General features: G+C 43.0%; 1 protein-coding gene across 7 annotated transcripts in view; it reads left to right on the plus strand.

Moving 5' to 3' along the window:
* Nucleotides 1–7: 7 nt before the first annotated feature.
* LOC143214823 (QRFP-like peptide receptor) overlaps nt 8–20308 on the plus strand; it is a 64892-nt gene continuing 44591 nt past the window's right edge. For 3 of the 7 annotated variants that reach the window (XM_076436267.1, XM_076436266.1, XM_076436268.1), the window contains exons 1-3: nt 9–952; nt 13795–14169; nt 15370–15500. In XM_076436267.1, coding sequence (XP_076292382.1) covers nt 14037–14169; nt 15370–15500 — 264 coding nt within the window. In that variant the 5' untranslated portion in view covers nt 9–952; nt 13795–14036. Of the gene's footprint in view, nt 953–13777; nt 14170–15369; nt 15501–20308 lie in introns of all 7 variants that reach the window. The other 4 variants (XM_076436270.1, XM_076436264.1, XM_076436265.1 and 1 more) reach the window with 3 other exon arrangements.

Here is a 20308-nt window from a genome sequence, read left to right on the forward strand (position 1 = left end):
GGTGTGCGTTGCGGTTCGTGGACGTTCGAAGAACCACCGTTCTCGATTTTTTTAACAATAATCAGAGGATTAATCAAGTATACTATTTAATTATCCTACTAACCAACTAGGAATTCTTCCTTTTGTCGATAGGATATAAAATGGGTATCGTTAGACAAGCATATTCTTTTTTTCTATTAGACCACGGTTAAAATTAGAAGCCCGCCATTGCATTAGAAACGTTCGACGCAGTCTCTGCTGTTTATTTCCAAGTATTTTTTCTGTAAAAAGAATACAGCGATGTTGTGTGTACGCGTGTGCGTGTGTGCGTGTGTGTCAGTAAATAGAATATTTGCGAAAGTTTGTAACCTTACTTTTTCTTGAGGAAAGACTTATGTTAGGATAAGGGTTCTAGTCAGGTTGCAGACAATTTCAAATTTGCTATTCTTACTTAGAATAGAATCGATTTGGTTAGTAAACATTTCAGAATTATGTTGTTTCGAAAGTTTATTTCGGAATTGGAATAGTTTACGAGAGTAATACCTTTGAAAATTTTACAGAAGGTAGCTCTCTTTAGCCATGAAGCGTCTCTCGATCACAAATTGTAGATTTCTTTTCAATTTTGAAGTTCGACTTATTGTTAGAATTATGAGTTATCTGTGCCGTACTGATTCTCGGCCGACTTCGTTCATCGTTCGAGGAAGTTCGTCCATAGTCGGGGTGAATCGGGGCGATTCGGGTTGGCGGGTAGTTCCGTAAGTCGCGTGGCTTCGGACGTTCAGTGTATAGATATCGCTCCGCCGAACAACGTCGCGATATCCGTTCTTATCGTGTTCCCAAACTTTTCTCGCAACTGTCAACTGGGAAGTGATAAAGTGGGTGAAACCGGAAAATACTGCGTCGATTCTGCACGGTGTCCATCATGGTGTACGGTGACTCGCTTCCGGTCTCTTCGACATCCTGTTCGTGATGTGTGAGTTACAGTTTCAAACAGTTTTAGTCATACACACCTACTTCATTTCAGAATATAACGTGTCACGCAAATGAACGTTTAAGGAGAATGAAGATCCAACATTTATTTTTCTTTTATGAATCATCATTATTTCATTGTGGGACGTCCATAAGACATTTAAAAATACTCTTATATTAGAACTATTTTTGAGATGTTCTATTTTCTTTTATGCAACCATTTTTGTATGCAACGAGGATTGCAATGTTTCTTTTTTTGTATGGGATTTGGGTCGTTTACGTGAACTGTGAACGAATAAAATCTTCAGCACAGTTCTATTATTTAAGTCTTCCTTCCAAATGTTTTGAGTCATTTTATTAAAAAATTGTATTTTTGTATGCAACACGAATTGCATTGAATATTTGTCTTTTTGTATAGGATTTTTGGAACGTGTACATGGACTGTGAACGAATAACATCCTCAGTACAGTTCTAGCCATGTTTTCGTTCCAAACATTTTGTGTGGCGGCTATCTTTATCTAATGGTCCCATTAATTTTCGTGTAAGCAAAACCAGGTTGACCTTTACTTTCGTCGATACACAATAATGGCCTGTCAGTGTGACATTTATCGGCGGAAAGCTTTTTGACGAATCCCCTAACATTACCCGAAGGTCGATGGAAACGGAAGATGTTGGTGTGTGAAACTCGAGACACGATATCGTTTCGCGTGACAATGATTGGTCGTGCACAATCGTTACGCCTTTTACACTGCTCCATTAGGGGACCAACTAGAATTATCTCGCTCCATTTATTATTCATTTCTACCATTATTGCTCTATAAATTCGGCTTCCGTTTCCCAAAAACTTATTTTTTTCGGGTTACGATCCGTTCTGAAGAGTCGAAGTTTTAGCTGATTTTCGGGTTCGCTTGCTCAAAGAGCAAAAAATGCACAACTTCAGCAACGCGCTTCGAAACTTCTCGTTAATCGAATTAGTTTCACGACACCGAGTTCGTTTTCGTTGGAAAGCTTCCGGAGTTTTTTTGCAACGAGAGATATATCCTCGGAGCTTCGTTGTTTTCGCGCTTCATCTGCACGCAATATTTTTTTTTTCACACCGATCGGAATAACGGTCCATCACGCTTGTTTCGTAAATAATTGCTGGACGCCACGTACACCGCGCATTCCCGAAGGGAATATAATTTATTGTCACCCACTGGCATCGTTGTACAAACATCTATAGCGTGCCCGTCAGTTTCGAGCCCAGAATACACTTCGCATTTCTCTTCGTTGGAAAGTAATCAGAGTCTCTCGTCTCCTCTCGGAGTTTTCATTCAGCTTCCCGCGAGCAATGATCGCCATCCGCGGACTATGAATCTCATCCATTTATTAGCCCTGGAGTCTATCAATCCCTTCGATGAAACATTTCTGAAAAGAAAACGAAGAGTAGAATCAATTCAATTTATTAAATTCTCGATCATCTTTTAAGGAACGATGGAAAATGTTCTAAATGTCCGTACCAAGAGAACAGAATAGTATTTCGACTTCGAAGGAGCTATGTACTAACGTTAGCTAAACTCTGTTAGAACTTGCTAGTCCGGTTCAATATAGCGGGTGATTAATGCAGCTGTTTCTTGCTGGTATACAATTATCCGCGATTAATTGATACCAAATCAGCACGTGCGGTCGCAAATTTCACAGACAGGTTCACTTTGATTGTACGAGCAAACAAACTTCTCGAGCGTAAACCAAACAGTTCTGGATCCAAGATATTCATATGCCGTAGACATCCGTGGTCTAACGATCACCGTTGAAATTTTATGATCGTCCATATCAATCATAGAATAAGATGCAGCAACGAACACGACCCATCAGACCTAGTTACAATCCTAACCGGGGGAAGTGTAAACGGTCCTCTCTCTCTCTCTTTCTCGCTGTACATATATACTCCAATAATTCACGCCAGTTAGGTCGCACAAACGAGCACTCGAGATAAATCACTGGAGGCATTCTGTAAAACGATTTTCTTACGAAACACGTGTTTCCGACGATATGACTGTTGCAGTTCTCTTTGCGTTAGAGGGAGAGAGAGAGAGAGAGAGCTCTTCGCTGAATCCAGTTTTTGTTCGTCCGTATAAAAAACGATCGTAGAAGCTACGTGAATGGACAGATTGGAAAACAATATGTATACATAGTTGGCGGCTAGTTGTGTTGCCTCTCTCGGACGGGAATGAATCGCCAGGCCGTTTTCATCCTAGAATTTTACTCGCGAGTCTCATACAAAAGCTGCTCGTTCCTCTTCGGTTCTATCGACGCCGAACGTTTCAGGTTTTATACCTTTCGATCGAACGCGCCCGATAGACGCCATCTTTTGTTTCTGATGAACATTTTGCGTGTTCCGTTCGGTCCCGAGGAACCGTCGCACACGTAAATACAGCTCACCTATTCCAGGTCGATCGCTAATTAACGGCACTAAGTACCCCTGGAAGCCATCAGCTTCCTGACTATTCTAGATGGATTATACAGATAGGTGTCTGCTGGTTTACAATGTAAAAATGTTTGCAGAATGCGAAATTGATCCCTTATTTATTATTTATTGTTTGTGGAAGCTTGATAATGAATTTTCGTGTAAATTCGAAGCTGGCGTGTTCCTGGCATGATAATAGTTGCTGGGAATATTTTATGTTAATGTTGAAACAGGATGTTGATGTTGTGAACAATATTTGATTTGAATGTGGACAGTGGAATAGGAAATATGATGTATTCTATTTTTCATCCAGTGATTTCAGACGATCCCTCTCGACCTCTTAATTCAATTGCATCTCGTTCGAGATTCTAATTAGTCGATATACATGAGAACGAGCAGCCTTGCGATTAGACAATTGTTTTCCTCGAAGAGTCGTGCTGTTCCTTCTATACACAGATCTCGAAGGTTTCTCTAGCTGTAACCAGACGTTGATAAAGGAATCTTGGAAGACTCCACTGATCTCTCTACTTCACTGGCGAACACGCAAATAGTGTCATATTTCTTGAAACCGTGAAGTCAGAACACATTTCATTCAGTTGGTCGAATTGTATTCTCCAAGAAATGGAAGAGACTCGAACATTTTCGTTCGTTCCAAAGGTTCGTGCTCGATTCGAAAATTAATAAAATTCTCATTGTAAAATTTGACTGCCTGCGCTCTGCTTTAATCAATTATGTGGTGACCAACATTTTTTAAAATTGTCTCTGAACGTTCTACAAGATGGTGGATTCCGTTTGCGCAAAAATTGCGCGGTTCTTCAAAGCAGTTCTTCGGGTTTATGAAGGTTGCATGAACTTTTGCAATCAGCCAGTATTTTGCAGTCACCGAAACTTCTAGGTACCTTCCAGGGAGTAATTAAAATCGTGCAAATTTAAGATCATATTAAAAAAATTTTTTATGACAGTCTTAGGGATCATTTTGATTCTAAAAGGGTTTGAAAGGTGCGAGATTAATTTTCTAGAAAAGTAAACACTCCCATTTTTCTATAGAACAAGATGTAGTCTTGCGAGATAAATGCAAGAGTTAAAACAAGGAGAAGATATCGCGTTTCATACAAAACTTGTTCAACACCAATTTCAGAATAAACATCTTTTAACTGACACTAGTATGACACTGTAGAGTGTAAAGGATTATCGAGTTAAGCCCACATTTTCCGTGCAGGTTTTTTTTTTAGGGAAAAAATGTTGCTACGGTTGTAAAGGGGTTCATATCACAGCTGGACAGCGGATATACAGATAAACGGGTTTTTCACGATGCGAGCTGGACCGAGATAAAGAGCGTCTCGTCGCCGCAGCTGGCGAATAATTGTGAAAGAGCCGCGAATTGGCCTCATGAAAGATGCATGGCTCTTTTTCTCTGCCGGTTGTTGTCGATCTTACTACAGTCGTTCGTTTTCTCTCTGGTTTCTTCGCTTCGCTGTCAGGAAACTCTTGTGGCCACCCGCGCACAGGTAAGGGCGATTCGCACGTGTCGGACGGCTCATAAATAGAATCGCTTGCCGCTTTGCATCGAAAACGTGGCCCGGGAACGCGTAAATCACAGAAACGTCTGCGACGAACATTGTACGACCGCCTTTTAGCAAAATGTCGAATTCAGGCCAAAAACCACACCCTCGCTTAAACACAATGTCAATGGTAATCACAAAACGCAATCATTATCCTGCCGCGATCCTCGTTGAAACCGCACTCGCTTTTCTATAGTAACAAGTTCGATAATCAGAATTGAAATTGGATTTTCGCCTTTTATAATTCCGAGGAAATTTGTTCAGAGGGGAAAAGAATATTCGGTCAACTTTTCGGACATGTTTATTGAGTTTTGTTGGAAATTGTCATTACGATTCCGACTCGATACTGCGTGCGGCAGTTTATTTTTCCTATTTTCTATCGAAACTCTATGCGGAAACAAGTTTATTTTTCCGATCTGATAATCGAGCGTTTTTGTTTCTCTCTTTTAGATTCAAAGTTCCATTTCGTTGGAATTGGTATTGCGTCTCGTGTTGTTATCGTTTTACGAAGGTCCGAGTCCGCGCGGTTTTCTGAAATACAGAATTGAATGACAGCCATAATCAGGATTAGATTAGTTTGACGAACACCAGGCTCGTTACACGACGCTTGAAACGACTTTCCGCGTATGGTTGGCATGGTGCGGGGACTCAATCCCGATCTTTCCTATAAATACTAGTTTTATTACGAACACGTGGCGCATGTTTGGATGCATAAATTCTGTCTGTTGTCGCACTCGCTCTCCCTGCTCTGATCAGCCGAATGCGCTGTAGTTCGTCTAACAATAAGAGCTTCTGTACTTCAGGCTCCACTCGGTCTAGTTCTTTGAAGTACAGTGTGCGCGTTGTCCATCTTCTCAATTATGTTAGGAACTCGGTCTTTCTGGCATTTTGCGGAATACTATATGTTTGCAAAGTCTTTCAACACTTCAGGATGAGTTTCTGAATTATGTTAGGATCTCGATCTTCTGTGTTATTTTGCAGAATAGTCTATTTTTACAAAGCGTTTCAGCACTTTGGAATGACGGTAAATCTTTTCAGAAAACGATAACTATGTTTATGGATGTCTCGCCGCTAGAAATTATTTTGTGTATTGCCTAATTTGAATATCGAAGTTCCGGGACAAGGTAATTAAGAGACACTTGTTTTTACCGCAATTGCGTAATGCTTTCTTATCAGCGACGGGAAACAAATGATGGTTCGAACGAAATTTTCCAGAATAATTAGTCGATCGGGGCCAGATAAGGTCGCGGAAAGAACTGTTTAATATGTATTCCGTCTGAATTATTCGAGCATACCGGGCGCGGGACTATACCAATTCGCAAAATCTATTCGATAGACGCTTTGTGCCGTCGGAAAGGCGAAAACTCGAAAAGTCGACGTTACACCGATCGACTCGTGTCATCGAGAATTCGTTTTCTCGACCAGAAGCCGAGCTTGTTGGCAGCGAGCCCGCCTGTGAGCGGTTTGCTCTTGCGATCGACAGAAGCGTATTTCCAGAAAGATTTACCGCGATGCTAGAAAAAGAAAAAATAATATTTCTGTATACCCTCCCGATTTTATTACACGAATCCTGTTTCGCATGACGCAAACCTTGGAAAAATAAGAAAATATGGAGAAAGCTTCTACAATCCTCGCATCTCTATGTTTTGTCAGATATATCGTAGATTTTAAGAAAGCTAAGGAATAAAGCGGAGAGAATGCACCTACATGGTTCTCTAAATTAATCTCGGTACTCGCTGATTGTTCAGTCATGCATAATTTTGTATGAAAGCATTCTCGTTGAAAAATTTTTCCGATCCTTTGCGGACGATAATTCTTTAAAATATTAAAAATGTTTTCCTCATAGAACTATGTATTGTAATATGCGCCAAAGTTTAAAATTCTAGAATGAGAGAACTTGAAGAATGAGATACACACGGTCCGCAGTCGACAACATTCCGGCATACATTTCCATAAGATACCAGAGACGAAACAACAGAGCTTATGGCCCGACCTAATATTTTCGCGTACAAAAATGTTTTTCCGCCGTTTTACGAAACGATGGGGAACGTTTAAAATCAACTTCTCTCGTCTACCCTAGTTCACAATTTCGGCGTGCAGCGATTAAAAAGCACGTCTGCGGAATTCATGCGCGGATGCCGAATCTTTAATGCTGGAACTGGATACTAGTATAATTTCACGGACGATCGTGCCGCGTCCGTAGAAAAGTTTCCACGCTTAACGACCGCGGGATTTTCGTTAATACCGGTCTTAATTGCGGGCCAAAGTTTCTCTCCCTCGAATCGGCTTTAATCTTCAATTATCGAGATTCACGCCTATTTTCGGCGTCGAGCTATTTCGAAACGTGTCGATTATCGATCGCGTCTCTTTCCTCGGGAATTCGCCGATTGGCAACCAGGATCCATCGAGAGAATTGTTTGCTGCCAATCCGGCGACAGTTCGCCGTTGAATCGATTGTTTTTCGTTCGATGTTGGCCTCTTCGTGTTCCTCTTCCCGCTTGTACTTTGACGTTCTCTTTTTGCCGGACGTGATGTTTGTGTTCTCTGCGTCGCGTCGCGTCGCGTCGTCGACGAGGACTTCGGTTGTGGCCGGCTGATTTATGCATTATTTTATGCGACATAGAATTTTTTCCACGCTCCGAGCGATGCGCATCGCGAACCGGAAGCTATGGACAGGTTGATACAAGGTCTTATGGAGAAATCCGTGTGCTCACACAACTGGAACAGGTTGTAGATACAGAAGACAAATAGTAGAAGTGACATCTTCATTGTGCAATCTGTGCAATCTGTGTTTTTCTGCGTTCTCTGGTATACTTTGGATGACTCGGGTATTTTAGGAGCCCGGTTAGCAGCCTGAATATTTCAGCGATTCATTCTGGAGAGTGTTCGAGGAACCTCTGACCTATCGACGACCAAACTTTGGTTCTACTTCATTTCTAAATAAATCACCGATTCGTGCTTCGATTGTGGAAGCGTTGTCTGCATTTTTGTCGAAAATTAAGTACATATGTACCAGGCTTTTTGAAGCGTTGGAGCTTGGGAATGTTTTTAATACTTGAAGAAAGTCTGGCAATTGGTACAGACAATTTTTATTTTGCATGAAAATCCTATAACAATCCAGATTCTGATAAGATCACAAACCGAGTAAGTAACGAAGAAAAAGTCTAAAAAATAAATCATTTAAACCTATGTAGCGAGAGTCTGACGGTAAATGCCACGGTCTAGAAAAATTGTATAGCGTTTTGTAGCGCGAGCACGGTCGCTTAGGGTAGCAGTTAAGTAACGGCAAAAGTTCACCGCCGGATAGCAAGTAGATGCGGCACGGTCGCGTTAACAAGTCGCGAAACAAAAGCGAGTAACGCGAGCTTGATTCGTCGCGGGCGTTTAACGCTTTTTCTGCGACGACAGAGTGGTCACGATGACACGATCTAAATTTAGCTTCGGCAGCGTGGCTAACGAGATTCGTCTTTTGCGAACAAATGGCCTTTCCACCTTGTAGAACAAGGGACGAACCTCGAGGAAGCTTGACGCGAAGCTTTCGAACGCCTCTCCCGCTTCACCTGTCTGGCTCGCCTAACTGTACGTCGTAGATTCTCAACCTACTCGACGTTCCTCTGTTTCTAAGCGGAACACAATGTTCGACTACTTCATTATGTACTTAGTAGCTCTCCTTCTATTTCTCTTTATCTCTCCTGTCTTTCTAATTATGGAATTTATGGGTGGCACGTATGACGAGCGTGTGTTAGACTATCTGATGCACATGCGATAACAACAATAACAGTCGTCGTAATCAGACCACAGATTTTATGAAGATGAATGAGTCAAATATGAAGCACTGGAAGAACACAGAGAATTTGAGATCGCAATGCGACGAGAATGTATCTCCACTTTCTTGTAATCGGTGCAATTTTTATGTTAGGTTGGTTAGCCATCTTTATAACATCAAAGAATGGGAGAAGTCGCCACAGATGTTAAGCGAAAGATATTAAGAAACAGATTAAACTTGTTCGAGCATAATTGTTGCGTATTTATTGTATGTCTTTCAGAATGTTGAATTGGCTCGGCGAACTGATTAATGGATAAATACAATCTTTTTCGCATGGCCGTCAAGGTTACAGATACACTATCGTGTCCTCCTATTGACAGCAATCATAGTGCTCGCCGGGCGATAAGTCGAGGCGACACAATGCACAGTGCTATCGCAGCGAGTATACTCCAATTGTAAGGTCGGAATTAAATTAATTTCTAATTTCTACACGATAATTACTGTGCGATTCGGTTGCTGACCCGTATTTCGTCAAAGGCATTCTCCGTGTTCACTTTTGCATGCTATATCATAGTACAAAGAGAGAGAGAGAAAGAGGGGAAATATGCAGGAAACACGATTCGAGATTGTCATCCGTGAAATATACCGATGATTTCCACTCTATCGATAATGAAAATCGTATTCAGTTCCTCTCAATAATCTCGATTTACTTCCCCTCTTTATTAGCAGTTGCAGGAGAGCTTCCGTGCTACCAGACTCGGAAGAATGGGGCAAAGAACCGTCTGTTAATTGAAATTGCATATTCATGCCAGTTTATTGCAGTTCCCCACTAAGGACACAGAGTCTGTCTTTTATTTAGGAAATGTTCTCTCGTTCAGACCCTCGGACGCGGAATTTATACTTCTCAATCTCTTCGAGAAATTCTTGCCCTTATGAAGACCTTTCACGAGCGCTCGTAAATGTTTTAACATTTTTCTTGGCGATAGGAATCTCGACCCTGTTCGTGGCTGTTCTAGGACTTCGATTCGAGTGGCAGATTATTTTTATTGTTCCCGCTAAAATTAATTAAACTGGAGCATCGATTTTCAAGCCCCCTTATTCTTAGATACCGTTTCCAGATTACTCTTTGCTCTCGATGAATCAGACACTACTGATCCGAACTTCTCAAAAGTGGAGCATCGATTTCAGAATTTCCGCGAGTACACTGATTAAATTTTGTTAATCGGTTTAAAACAAGGAAATCGTTTCCCGAATCTGAGTGGGAATAATTTAAGGGTATTATTTCAATGATCCGCGAACAAACAGAAATATTCCATCGAAACGCTAGCTGAAGCGTTAACGGGAGCGCATTATCATAGGAAACATATTCACGTACTCGTCGAGACTCATTCGTTCGAGGATTCGAGTCGAAGTAGTACACTCGACAGGGAACAAGAAAAATACATTAGATCGAAAATGGCTGTGCTACCTGTAGAGCTCCGGGATACGTGCTCTCCGACGCTCGACGTCGCGTCGTCGTATGTATAGTAATTATCGATTCGGCGGCGGGCGCGAATCGTTGCATAATTACTTAAACAAGATTTACGCGATGCAATTAGACACGAAAATTATTGCGTCACGAGTCGGATCATTTGCTGATTGAGATTTCGAACACGAGTACGAGCGGCGGCCTTGCAAATTTCACTGGGTTCGATAATCATTTCATTCTCGTGTTCAACTATTGAATTTTCAACCCGAGGACAGACGAGTCTTCATTTATTCATTCAAACAAAAATCAAACATGATTATGAGTTTCAAACAATCATTGGAAAAGACAGAATCAATCTTGTTTCACGTTCTTAAACAAAAGATCAAGTGTGATTCCTCGGAATATTATAAGAAGACGTATCTCTATCGTGCATTTGCAATTTTCACGTTGACACATTTTCAACTATCTCATCTATTTCCACCGTCTGTACAATGATCGAAGACAGAATCAATCCCGCAAAGAATAACCCCGTAATTTTTCTCCATACCCTCGAGCCATTCTTTTCTCATTTCTCCTAGCAGGAAGCTATTGAATCCAAAGCTACCATAATGCCCACAGTAGCATAAATTGGCTCAGCTCACAGAGATGTTTCTCTCAAGAATCTTTCTTCGTTTCAAATCATTTTTCTTTATCTCCTATTGTTCTTGCAGCTCGGTGAATCGACAGGAAGACTGATCCGCGATCGTTCTCTAATTGGTCGAACGCTCGAGTGTCTCGATCGATCATAGTCAGTTTTAGTGTACTGATCTGGGATCGAGGTCGGGTATAGCGCAGCGAAGTGAAATAATCCGTCGCTTTGTGGACTGAGTTTCGTTTCCTTTGCAGGAGTTCGGTCGAGCTTACTATTTCCAGAGGAGTTCGCAGAGAGGTTGCCTGTTAATGAATCTCTGTAATGAAACCTCTGTCTTAATATATCCGGCATCCATAATACAATCTTAACGAGTTTGCTCGTGTCGTCCAGTTTCCTGTTTCCATCCAGAGTAATGATCTTCGGCAGTTCGGAATCAATAAATCGATCGCTACACATAGAACGTAGCTCGTTCGAGGATACTCGCGAAACATGCGCATTGTCGTTGTGGACGTGCATCATGCCATCGCGTCCCGTTGCGTATTAACTATGAAGCGTGTGCTGCGGTTCCATGTAATATATTGGCTCTCGCATCGAGCACAATGTCGTCCCCTGTTTCGACGGTTCGCAAACTGACAAATCGAGCTGTCGAAAACACAGTCGATCGCGGATTAATTCTCGGTGCCTCGACGGCTAGGCCGTCACTTTTTGCGGTTCTTCTCCAATATCCGCAATATCTGGGAAACGATATTAACAGCAACGTTGTTCCCAGACCAATGTTGTTCGCGGCCTCAAAAAATAATCGACGACCATTGCGGTCGCTGCGGTGGGTATCGCTTGTTCCCAGAAAAAGAGATGCATATTCATTGGGCCTGGATTGTTGGGGTCCACTATTCTTGTCTAGTGTGTACCACATAGCGAAGCAGTGATTTTAAAATTCTGATTTAAATATTTCAAATGATCAAAATCCTCAACATAAAATTCGACAGCGTCGATCCCAAGAAACAGCAACCATATAGAAGCTTCTCTTTTTCTCTTAATAATCTTAGTAAGTCGAGAATAACTACAAAAATTCCAGTTCATATAAAATCGAGCGATCAGCGGCACGTTCGTTGAAGATGCAAAATTTCGCATACAAATTGAGACAAATTGAGACAGGAGGCAAAAATATGCGAAAGAAATTACCTGACAAGCATTTTACGTGCTTGGAAATCGGCTCATGCAGGAAGATGGAGAACAACGTTCTCGGCTTTCAGGTCTCCAAGGGGCTGTCTCCGCGATTCATGGGTGAAAGATCACGGATGCCGCAATCAGCGTTGGAATAAGCAGAAAAGCGGGATTGATACGTAACTCCTGCGACTGCAAAGAATCGCGAGCTTTTTCTGCCCCATTTCGACCGAAGGTTCCTTCCACGACGCTGCGGCGAAAAACCGAAGAGAAACACTCTCTCTCTCTCTCTTTCTCTGAGCTCTTGACGGAGAGCAGGATTTATTGAAATACGCTCGACGAGTTCCCGTAATATATGGCCGATTCTTTGACCCTCCTCGACGAGACGAAATTATTGGGCGCCGCGCCGCGCCGCGCCGCAGATCGGCCAACGGGATTACATTCCATATAATTACGCGATTTATCAATAAGGATCTTCGTGTAGGTATGTATTTTCTAACCTCTTTTCCTCCTCTTCTTCGTAAACATCGGCCTCATGATTTAGTTTTGTTATTCCACAAACTCGCTTGTTCGATTCCGCGAGGACTTGGGACACTGCCAACACGTCAGATTTTCTTTTTAAAGATTTCTAATCCGATCATTCCAGTCGGAATTCTTGGTCGACACTTTGGACCGCTCGTATTTTGGGTTTTATAGGCTTAGGGATTTATCGCAGGCCTCTAGCTACTCTTCTAAATCAATTTTGGCGAATTGGGCTCCCTTCTGCGAGATTAAACACGGTTTGTTAATTTCGTTGGAGCTTTTGATGTTCGTTTGATTTACTCGAGTCGTTGGTCGTGTGTAGATCACTGGCCCGCTATCAGGTTAATTGGTCACCAACGTTATTTATTGAAACGAATCGCTCTCCCATCGATTACTCTGGAGCTAGCTTTGTGTTTTGGGGAGAATGATAAGGCAGAAAGAATGTTGCGTGGGCGTCCCGTAGATAAAGATAGCAATACAGGATCCCATTCCTAAACTGGCGGTACAATTTCTGAGCCAGTGATTTTTCTAACGCTCTGATTTTTCGGCCAATTATTTCTTGAAAGCTCGGCGAGAGTTCGGTACTGTAACACAGTCTTCGCCGCTTTCTCATCAAACGTCTACAACTTGGTGAATTTTAACCATTTTTGAGTTCAGTTTGGTGGGACACCTTCTCAATACTCCGAAAATATCCGGAATTAATCGGAAATAATCGAAAAATTAATTTTTCCCAAGCCGGCGCACTAGCATAATTTGTACGGAAGCTTAACGCTATCGGTTCGGCGCAGGTCGGCTGGTTCGATCGGTATTTCGCGGCGCTATCGGCGTCGTTTGTCGGCCATTAATTCCGATGATTACAGAACGGACTAAATGCGTGGTTCTTAATGAATTTGTCGACTGAGCCGACATCGGGTCCTCGCTGGTAACGGTTCCGGGCGAATTGCAGATTCTGCCAGCGGTGCATGGCTTCGGTTTCGGATGTGACTCGCATACATATATTGAATTACGCGTATTGTTTCGGATGACGGGAAACCTGCGGGGGCGGGAGGATTCATTGGAAGCTTCGTGTACTTTGTCGAGTCCCAGCAAACTAATACGAATCGCCGGAGACGTGGCGAGTGCATAGAATTAAAGCCTGATTTGTTGTACTGCGGATCTTCACGCACATTTGTTTCGAATAAAAAGGAACGATCTTTGTTTGGAACGGAAATAAGAGATGGCAAAAAAATCCCGTAACGGATGAATAGAACAGCTGAATGTGTACTATCAGAATGTTTTATGTCGCAGGATTACGTGCACGTAAGTCTGCAGCAGAAGAGGATGCGAGCGATCGGTGACAGAGGACCAAGAGGGAAAAGGTTTCTCGACGAGGTTGCGGGCATCGCGAGGGACTCTGCTCGTTCGGATTGCAGATTGCGGTGCAGTTAGGCAACGGGAGAAGAGCCGCACGATGGACAACGTGTTCGCGAACGTTCGTCAACTGGTGTCCCAACCTGCGAAGTGTCACCGTTGAGAAGCTAATCGCAATCATGTCGAACGAGACTAATGCGACAGACGATTTTGCCGACTACGACATCAACGAGTCGTTTAGCCACTTCAACTGGGCGGAACTGGCTCCGGTCCTCGTCGTCTACTCCCTCACGTTTTTCCTCGGATTAGTCGGTGAGTACCTGCTTCGTTCTGCTCTTGAAACGGACACGTTCTCTCGCTGATTCTATTACGAGCCGATAATGTAAAATAATTTTTTCAAGCTTCCTTTTGGTATAGTAGAACTACTGAAAATTGTATAAACTACCGATTCGACCACGTCGATTAAGAGTTCCTCTAACAAGGAAAATATAAGAGGAGTCATGCTGAATTCGGAGAACACTGTTCCGAGACGAAACGGTTAAAAGGAGAGCTCGTCTCTGTCAGAATCGATAGCGCTCGGCCCTGTTCTGTCTATCAAAGTTTGCTTGGGGGCCGCGGCCGAGTCGGATGCATGTATTCGGAATTAGGGGAATCTAGTAGTAAATCCTGGCGCGCTATCGTTGCTGTTTCGTAATAATATCATCGTGGGCGGGAAGTGTCGCGCTTATATCGCACTTAAAGTTAGATTGCATCGCGGTTTCGCGCAGGGCGCGGGAGAATCCCCGTTCCGAAACGACAAGTTCCATCGGACCGTTCTCTCGCGTAGCTGTGGGCCGGATTGATAACAGGAGTTCGATGGACTATCCCAGCAAGCTCCGACAACCGGGCTTAATTAATTTCGGAAATTCTGTTTCGGTGGTAATCTCCACCGATCCTCGATTCCCTTTGGCTCTTATCCGAAACACGTCTCTATCGTATATTTTCATTTTCTCTACTATAGAGCAACTAATTTTAGAATTTTCTGGGGGGAAAGGGAGATGAATGAATTAAAAATTCTCGAAGTACATAAAAAAGTTTTGTATACGATGCACAACACAGAAAAGGATGTAGGATGTATCGTTGATCAAAATAATTGCAGGCGTTTTACATAAAAATGCTTTACTGTGAAGAATTATGCGCGATTAAAAACGATAACGGAGAATCCGCCACAATAACCAGGCTTTTATTTAGTTATTCAGTTGGCCAAGCAGCCCGAACTGTTGGCGGGTGATTACAGTCAACATTGCCAAGTAAATTCTCGATAATTATTTATTCCGAACAATTTCCGTGGAGCCTCCAGACATCCACTGTTCTGTTGGCGCCAGATTGCACAATTATTCGCGAAGATTCAGATGCCCAGCATGATCGTCCGATGGTACCTCGGCATAATGCTCGTTCCAGCTTGCGGGCGTGTTAATTATCAACTTTTAATGAGAAACTGTAGAAACGTCACTGTACCGTTCTTTATTGCAGGAAACCTCCTCATCATCGCTTCGACGCTGTGCCCGAGATTGAGACCTCTACCAGCTACGCCGACCAACGTCTTTCTAGGAGGTTTGGCAACGGCCGATCTTCTGCTCATATGCTTCTGCATTCCTGTCAAGGTAAATCCGCCTACCAGTAATCAATTACAAGCTACTTAGCGTTGCTCAACGATAAACCGATCAACCAGCGAATCTAAATTCTTCGAGACCGATCACACGAAGATCCAAGTTTCTTTACTGGCACTATCCTAAATCAAACAGCATATACTGTTTGAACTTTGTTCGTTTTGCTGAAACTGAGTCTGCATGTGCAAACCTTATCCTCACATATAACGTTCAATTTACATTGTAATGAGTTTGCTCAAAGGTTCTCGCGCTTGATTTTCTCTTCTCGAGTATTTCCTTCGGTTCCTATAGTTCGATGAAACTTTATCGAGCAGAGAAGATAACATGTCATTTGAATGTATTTGAATTTCTCGAGCTATTCCAAAATCTAAGTTAGGAACCAGAGGCCGCACTTTTTCACATAATCGTCAGTTAAGCGTTGATTGCTTTTCCCGTTCTAAAAGTAACAGCCACTTGAAGCAATGGAAATTTTGAGAACTGTTTGGCTTGTTGCCCGTTCGTTCGACCCGGTAACGCCGTCAATCGGTAGTAGATGAATCAATATAACAATAATATAGCTGAAAGAAGCATGACATCACTCGACGACTCCCACATTTGATTTGCGAGTAACGATCTAGCGCCATCAATTTTGCTTGGCATTTATTTACTTTTGCTTTAACATCTGTGGTACATGCGTTTCGATTCTAATGGCTCGTTCCAAATTCTATTATGATTGAGCCAGTGGGTTTGCTGCAGTGGACAATAAACTTACCAGCCCCTAATTATACACACTGCAATTCTGGCAGTTGGACTAATTAATTTCAACGCGGTTTTTCTAAGAAAATGATTAATATTTCAAATTTCTCGTATAAACTCGTAAACCCCCCATAAACGAAATAATTTCAATTTACTTGGCAAGAGGAACTCCTACGAGTCAATCAATATGAAAATATGAAAAATGACATTCAGGTTCGGTGTAAGAAGGCATAAATTCCCGAATGCAGTTTCTCAGCAGAGACCGTATTAGATTAATCGGTAGAAGAAGGAACTTTACCATGTAATTCGTGTCTGCTCGAATTTAATACATCAGCCCGAAGCCGTTCTCCATTCGAGGGAAGAGAGAGTTTCTCGGTGGACTGAATAGTTAAATCGGTTAGAGCGATCTGCGAGACAATGTACCAACGATCCATTCCTTCCTCACATTATTCATAATTCTGTACTCATTAATTCTTGCGACACGATTGTGTTTCGAGGCGAAACGACATCGTAAGTTTCCTGGGAAATAGTTGGACACCAACAAACTCCACTGTAGGGGAAGTACATTAATTAAAGTGAACCCTGTGCCTCTTGGAAGCTCGTTGTTTCTCTGGCGACATGGTGCAATTAGGTCTGTGCATATAAAGCGGAACGGTGCTTTTAGTGAACATTTTTGTGTATCAAGTGTGTTTCCGGATAGGCTGGGTTAAGTCTGGAACCTGAAATTTTTTAAATTAACATACAATCGATCGGAACGTCGCACCACTATGACATAAATCGTCAGAATCGTCGTCATTCGGATTCAGAGAATCTCGTGAAACAATAATCGGAGGTTTATTAGCCGTCTCGCTGCGGTCGTAATAATTCATTTCCGGAGTCTGTTTTCGTCGTTCCGAATTTATCGGGTTTCAGTGCTCGTTTCCCCGGGCGCTCGTTCATCTTGATATCAGGCTGTGGACGCGATTTTCCCGCTTCTTTTTTTCGCGGCGTGGCGCGACGACCGTTCTGTTGTCACACGACCGTCCCGTGATCGATTGTCTCGCCGGAGTGTGTCTCGTTTATCGAAACAACACGCGGGGAACGCTCCCTTATGAACGCGAGCGAGCCCCAAGGGCTTTGTCGAGCCTGCGAGCTTTCGATGCCTCGAAACAAGATCGAGGCCGTCCACTGCAATTAAGCTGTCGGCTCCCCGGCTTTCGGTCAGAAACGACCTGTCAAATTTCAGGAAGAAATTACCGGGGTCGGCCCGGGAAAATATTGTTCCTCTTCTATGTCCCCCTCGGGAAGAAACAATTCGTCTTTCCATGCTAACTTTCATTAAATTCGCCGTCGCGGCGAAAATCGCGCAACAAAATTGTTTTGTTTGTCCAGGTAAAAAATAGACGGAACGGAAAAATTGATTCACCACGAACAAAAGAGCGAAACGTCTCCATTTACGATTCGTTATATAAAGTTTCTCAACAGTAATTTTAACACTTTCCGTCCGAAATTTCTCCAGATGAGGGTCCGAGGGTCAAAAATTGCAAAAGAAGGGTTTACGACGAGCCGTAAAAAAGTTTCAATCCGATTAAACTCGGCCGGCCACCCCAGAATAAAATTGAGATAAGGCATTCTCGGCAAGAATTTGGCGAAATGGTCCATCGGAATGAATAAGATCGAAGTTTGTTTGCTGGCCTGTGAAAAAGAAATCGAGACACCTTGTCTCGGGCCGAGAGTGCGGAGAGACACGCCGGTGTCAAGGCGGCGCGCGGCGCCGCGACGTTCTGGCCCGAATGAAAATAAAATCGAATTGTGCCAAGTTCTAAATTTACGTATCCGAGAATCGACTGCGGCTTGTCTCGTGCCTGTGGCGCGAACTTCGCCTCGGTTTTACGGCCTCTGCAGGTCAATTGCACGTTACCGGGCCACGTCTTTCGGTAATGGACAAGAACTAGTTGGGCAAATGGTACGGCACGGTGAATGGCAAGCGAAAGTAGTAAAGTACAGAATGCTGAAACTGTTTTAGTGGAATTTTATTTTTCGAGAAAATTGAATTGAACATTCCTCTTGTTACGAGGATGATTGACTCTCGCGTAAAAACTCCGAGAGAAAATTAATATTAATGAATGAAATTTCCCAATGGTGTTCTATTTTACATTCCGTGAAAGACTGTAAGTTAACAAAACCTCGTAAATGAATAAACAAGCTACACCAAGTATCTTTACCACCACCATTTTACACCTTTTTGCATAAAGATTCGCAGCCCAGTGATGGCCACTCCGCAAACCGGAACAGTCCATGTTCTTTCGAAAGTCGAAAGAGTTTCCACTGCTGCAAAGCAAGAGGAACTTCCACGCTATCTTTTAAAAGCGACATTCTCGAAGAAGGTGCTTAAAACTTGGTTTCCCGGTACACAGACAATTCCACGAGGAAATATTTTCCTTGCGGTCCGAGGGTTAACCGGTTTCCTCGCGTGGCCCTTTAATTCCTCGTTCGCGAGATAAACGAGCCCTCGAGAATGTCTTCTCACTCCTTCAAATAGGGTCTGTGTCGGTTCAAATAACCGAAGGGCTGGAAACCAAGAGTCCCTTCGCGTATCTGATTGCTCCGCACGTGGCAACAAACTTCGTCGAGCAGACAACAAGACTGACAACGGCCATGAGACTGACAGCGCGTCCTGGTATTCGCGTGCCCGCACCCCATTCATGCGAGTACAGCATGATTTAATTCACCGTCGGCCGAGTACTGTCCTTTCACTGCCAATGATGTCGTCCGACGACGTCAAAAGTTTCTCCTCCGTTTTCGATTATTGTGTTTCGACAAACTTCCGCCTCGCTCCATTCCGCGGAAACTTGGCGAATCCACGCCCTCAGGCCTTTAGAATCCGTCTGGAATCCCAGTTTCTGTCAATTCGGAACTGTTTTCCCAGAATCTGCTGCTGGAAAGTATTTCTGCGAACAATGACGACGACTTTCTTAACGCGAACTCCTCAACTTTTATTTCTTCCTATCTTCCTTTCTTTCTCTGCAGTGGTGAACGGAGGAGGAGCGTGACAGCGAAATGATTTTTTTTGAGATGGTGTCCTCTGTATTGGCTTCTGCAAATTGCAGATGGACTCATTGTTGCGTGAATTTTTACATTTTTGGCTTCGATTGGTTTCAGGAAACTGTTCTGTTGCGTGAAGTAGTTAGGCAGTTCATTCTGTTCGGTACTTCTGGAAAGTATCACTTATGATCGGGCTACAGTTTTTCATGAACATTTTCATCCGAATAAATTATTTTATAGAGACCAGAGTGAGAGACAAATTTTGACTTGACACGATCGAAAGTTCCTCAGCCACAGTTTAGTAACGACAATAAAATCAGCAGTAACGATATTTGCGTTTTCATGCTAACGCGGGAGTATGTAAATAAAGGTGGCGATGGCGTAAATGTGGGACGTTTAGTTCGTTTTCGAGTCGCGCGAGCACTATGCTGAGCCATTTCCGACCATCACGGGCGATTCTATGTACAAAGCTTTTTCGAAGCATCTTCCTTTGAAACCGGTTTCGGAACAGTTCCGCGAGGTGAGCTTTTTAATTCCACGTAGTGAAATTCGGTTTCAGGTTGCGTTTTTTCGGGGATGAAAGCGTCGATGTATGGCAAAGGGGTTTTTGTATTCCGGGCAGCCACCGTTGGATGTAAATTTTCGTCAACGTCGACAGTTCATTCTCCGCAGAAATGAAATTCCATGGCTCCTGCGGGGAGGGTCGCACACGCAAGGCAAACGGAATATTAATGCATCGAAGCGGTTTGCCGATGCTGAAATAGATAGAGTATTGTTTAAAAATGCTAGTCTATTTTTGTGCTTTTATGTTAAGTGCAGAGCTTGTTCGTTTTCTGTGTTGTTTTCGAACATCGAAAACAAACCCGGTCCGCGCGTTGTTCGTCTGAATTACGAGCTTGAAACGGAAGGAATACTAATTTATTTACGTAAGGTTTCATCCCTCGTATTCATCCGTCGAGAAGCCGTGTAGAAGAGCTCCCTCGGGAAAGAGCTTCAATTTTGCAGGAGTTCCGGCTCCCTTTAATCGTTGGTTATCCTTTATA

Source organism: Lasioglossum baleicum, chromosome 13, assembly GCF_051020765.1.
Source record: "Lasioglossum baleicum chromosome 13, iyLasBale1, whole genome shotgun sequence".
Lineage (NCBI taxonomy): Eukaryota > Metazoa > Arthropoda > Insecta > Hymenoptera > Halictidae > Lasioglossum > Lasioglossum baleicum.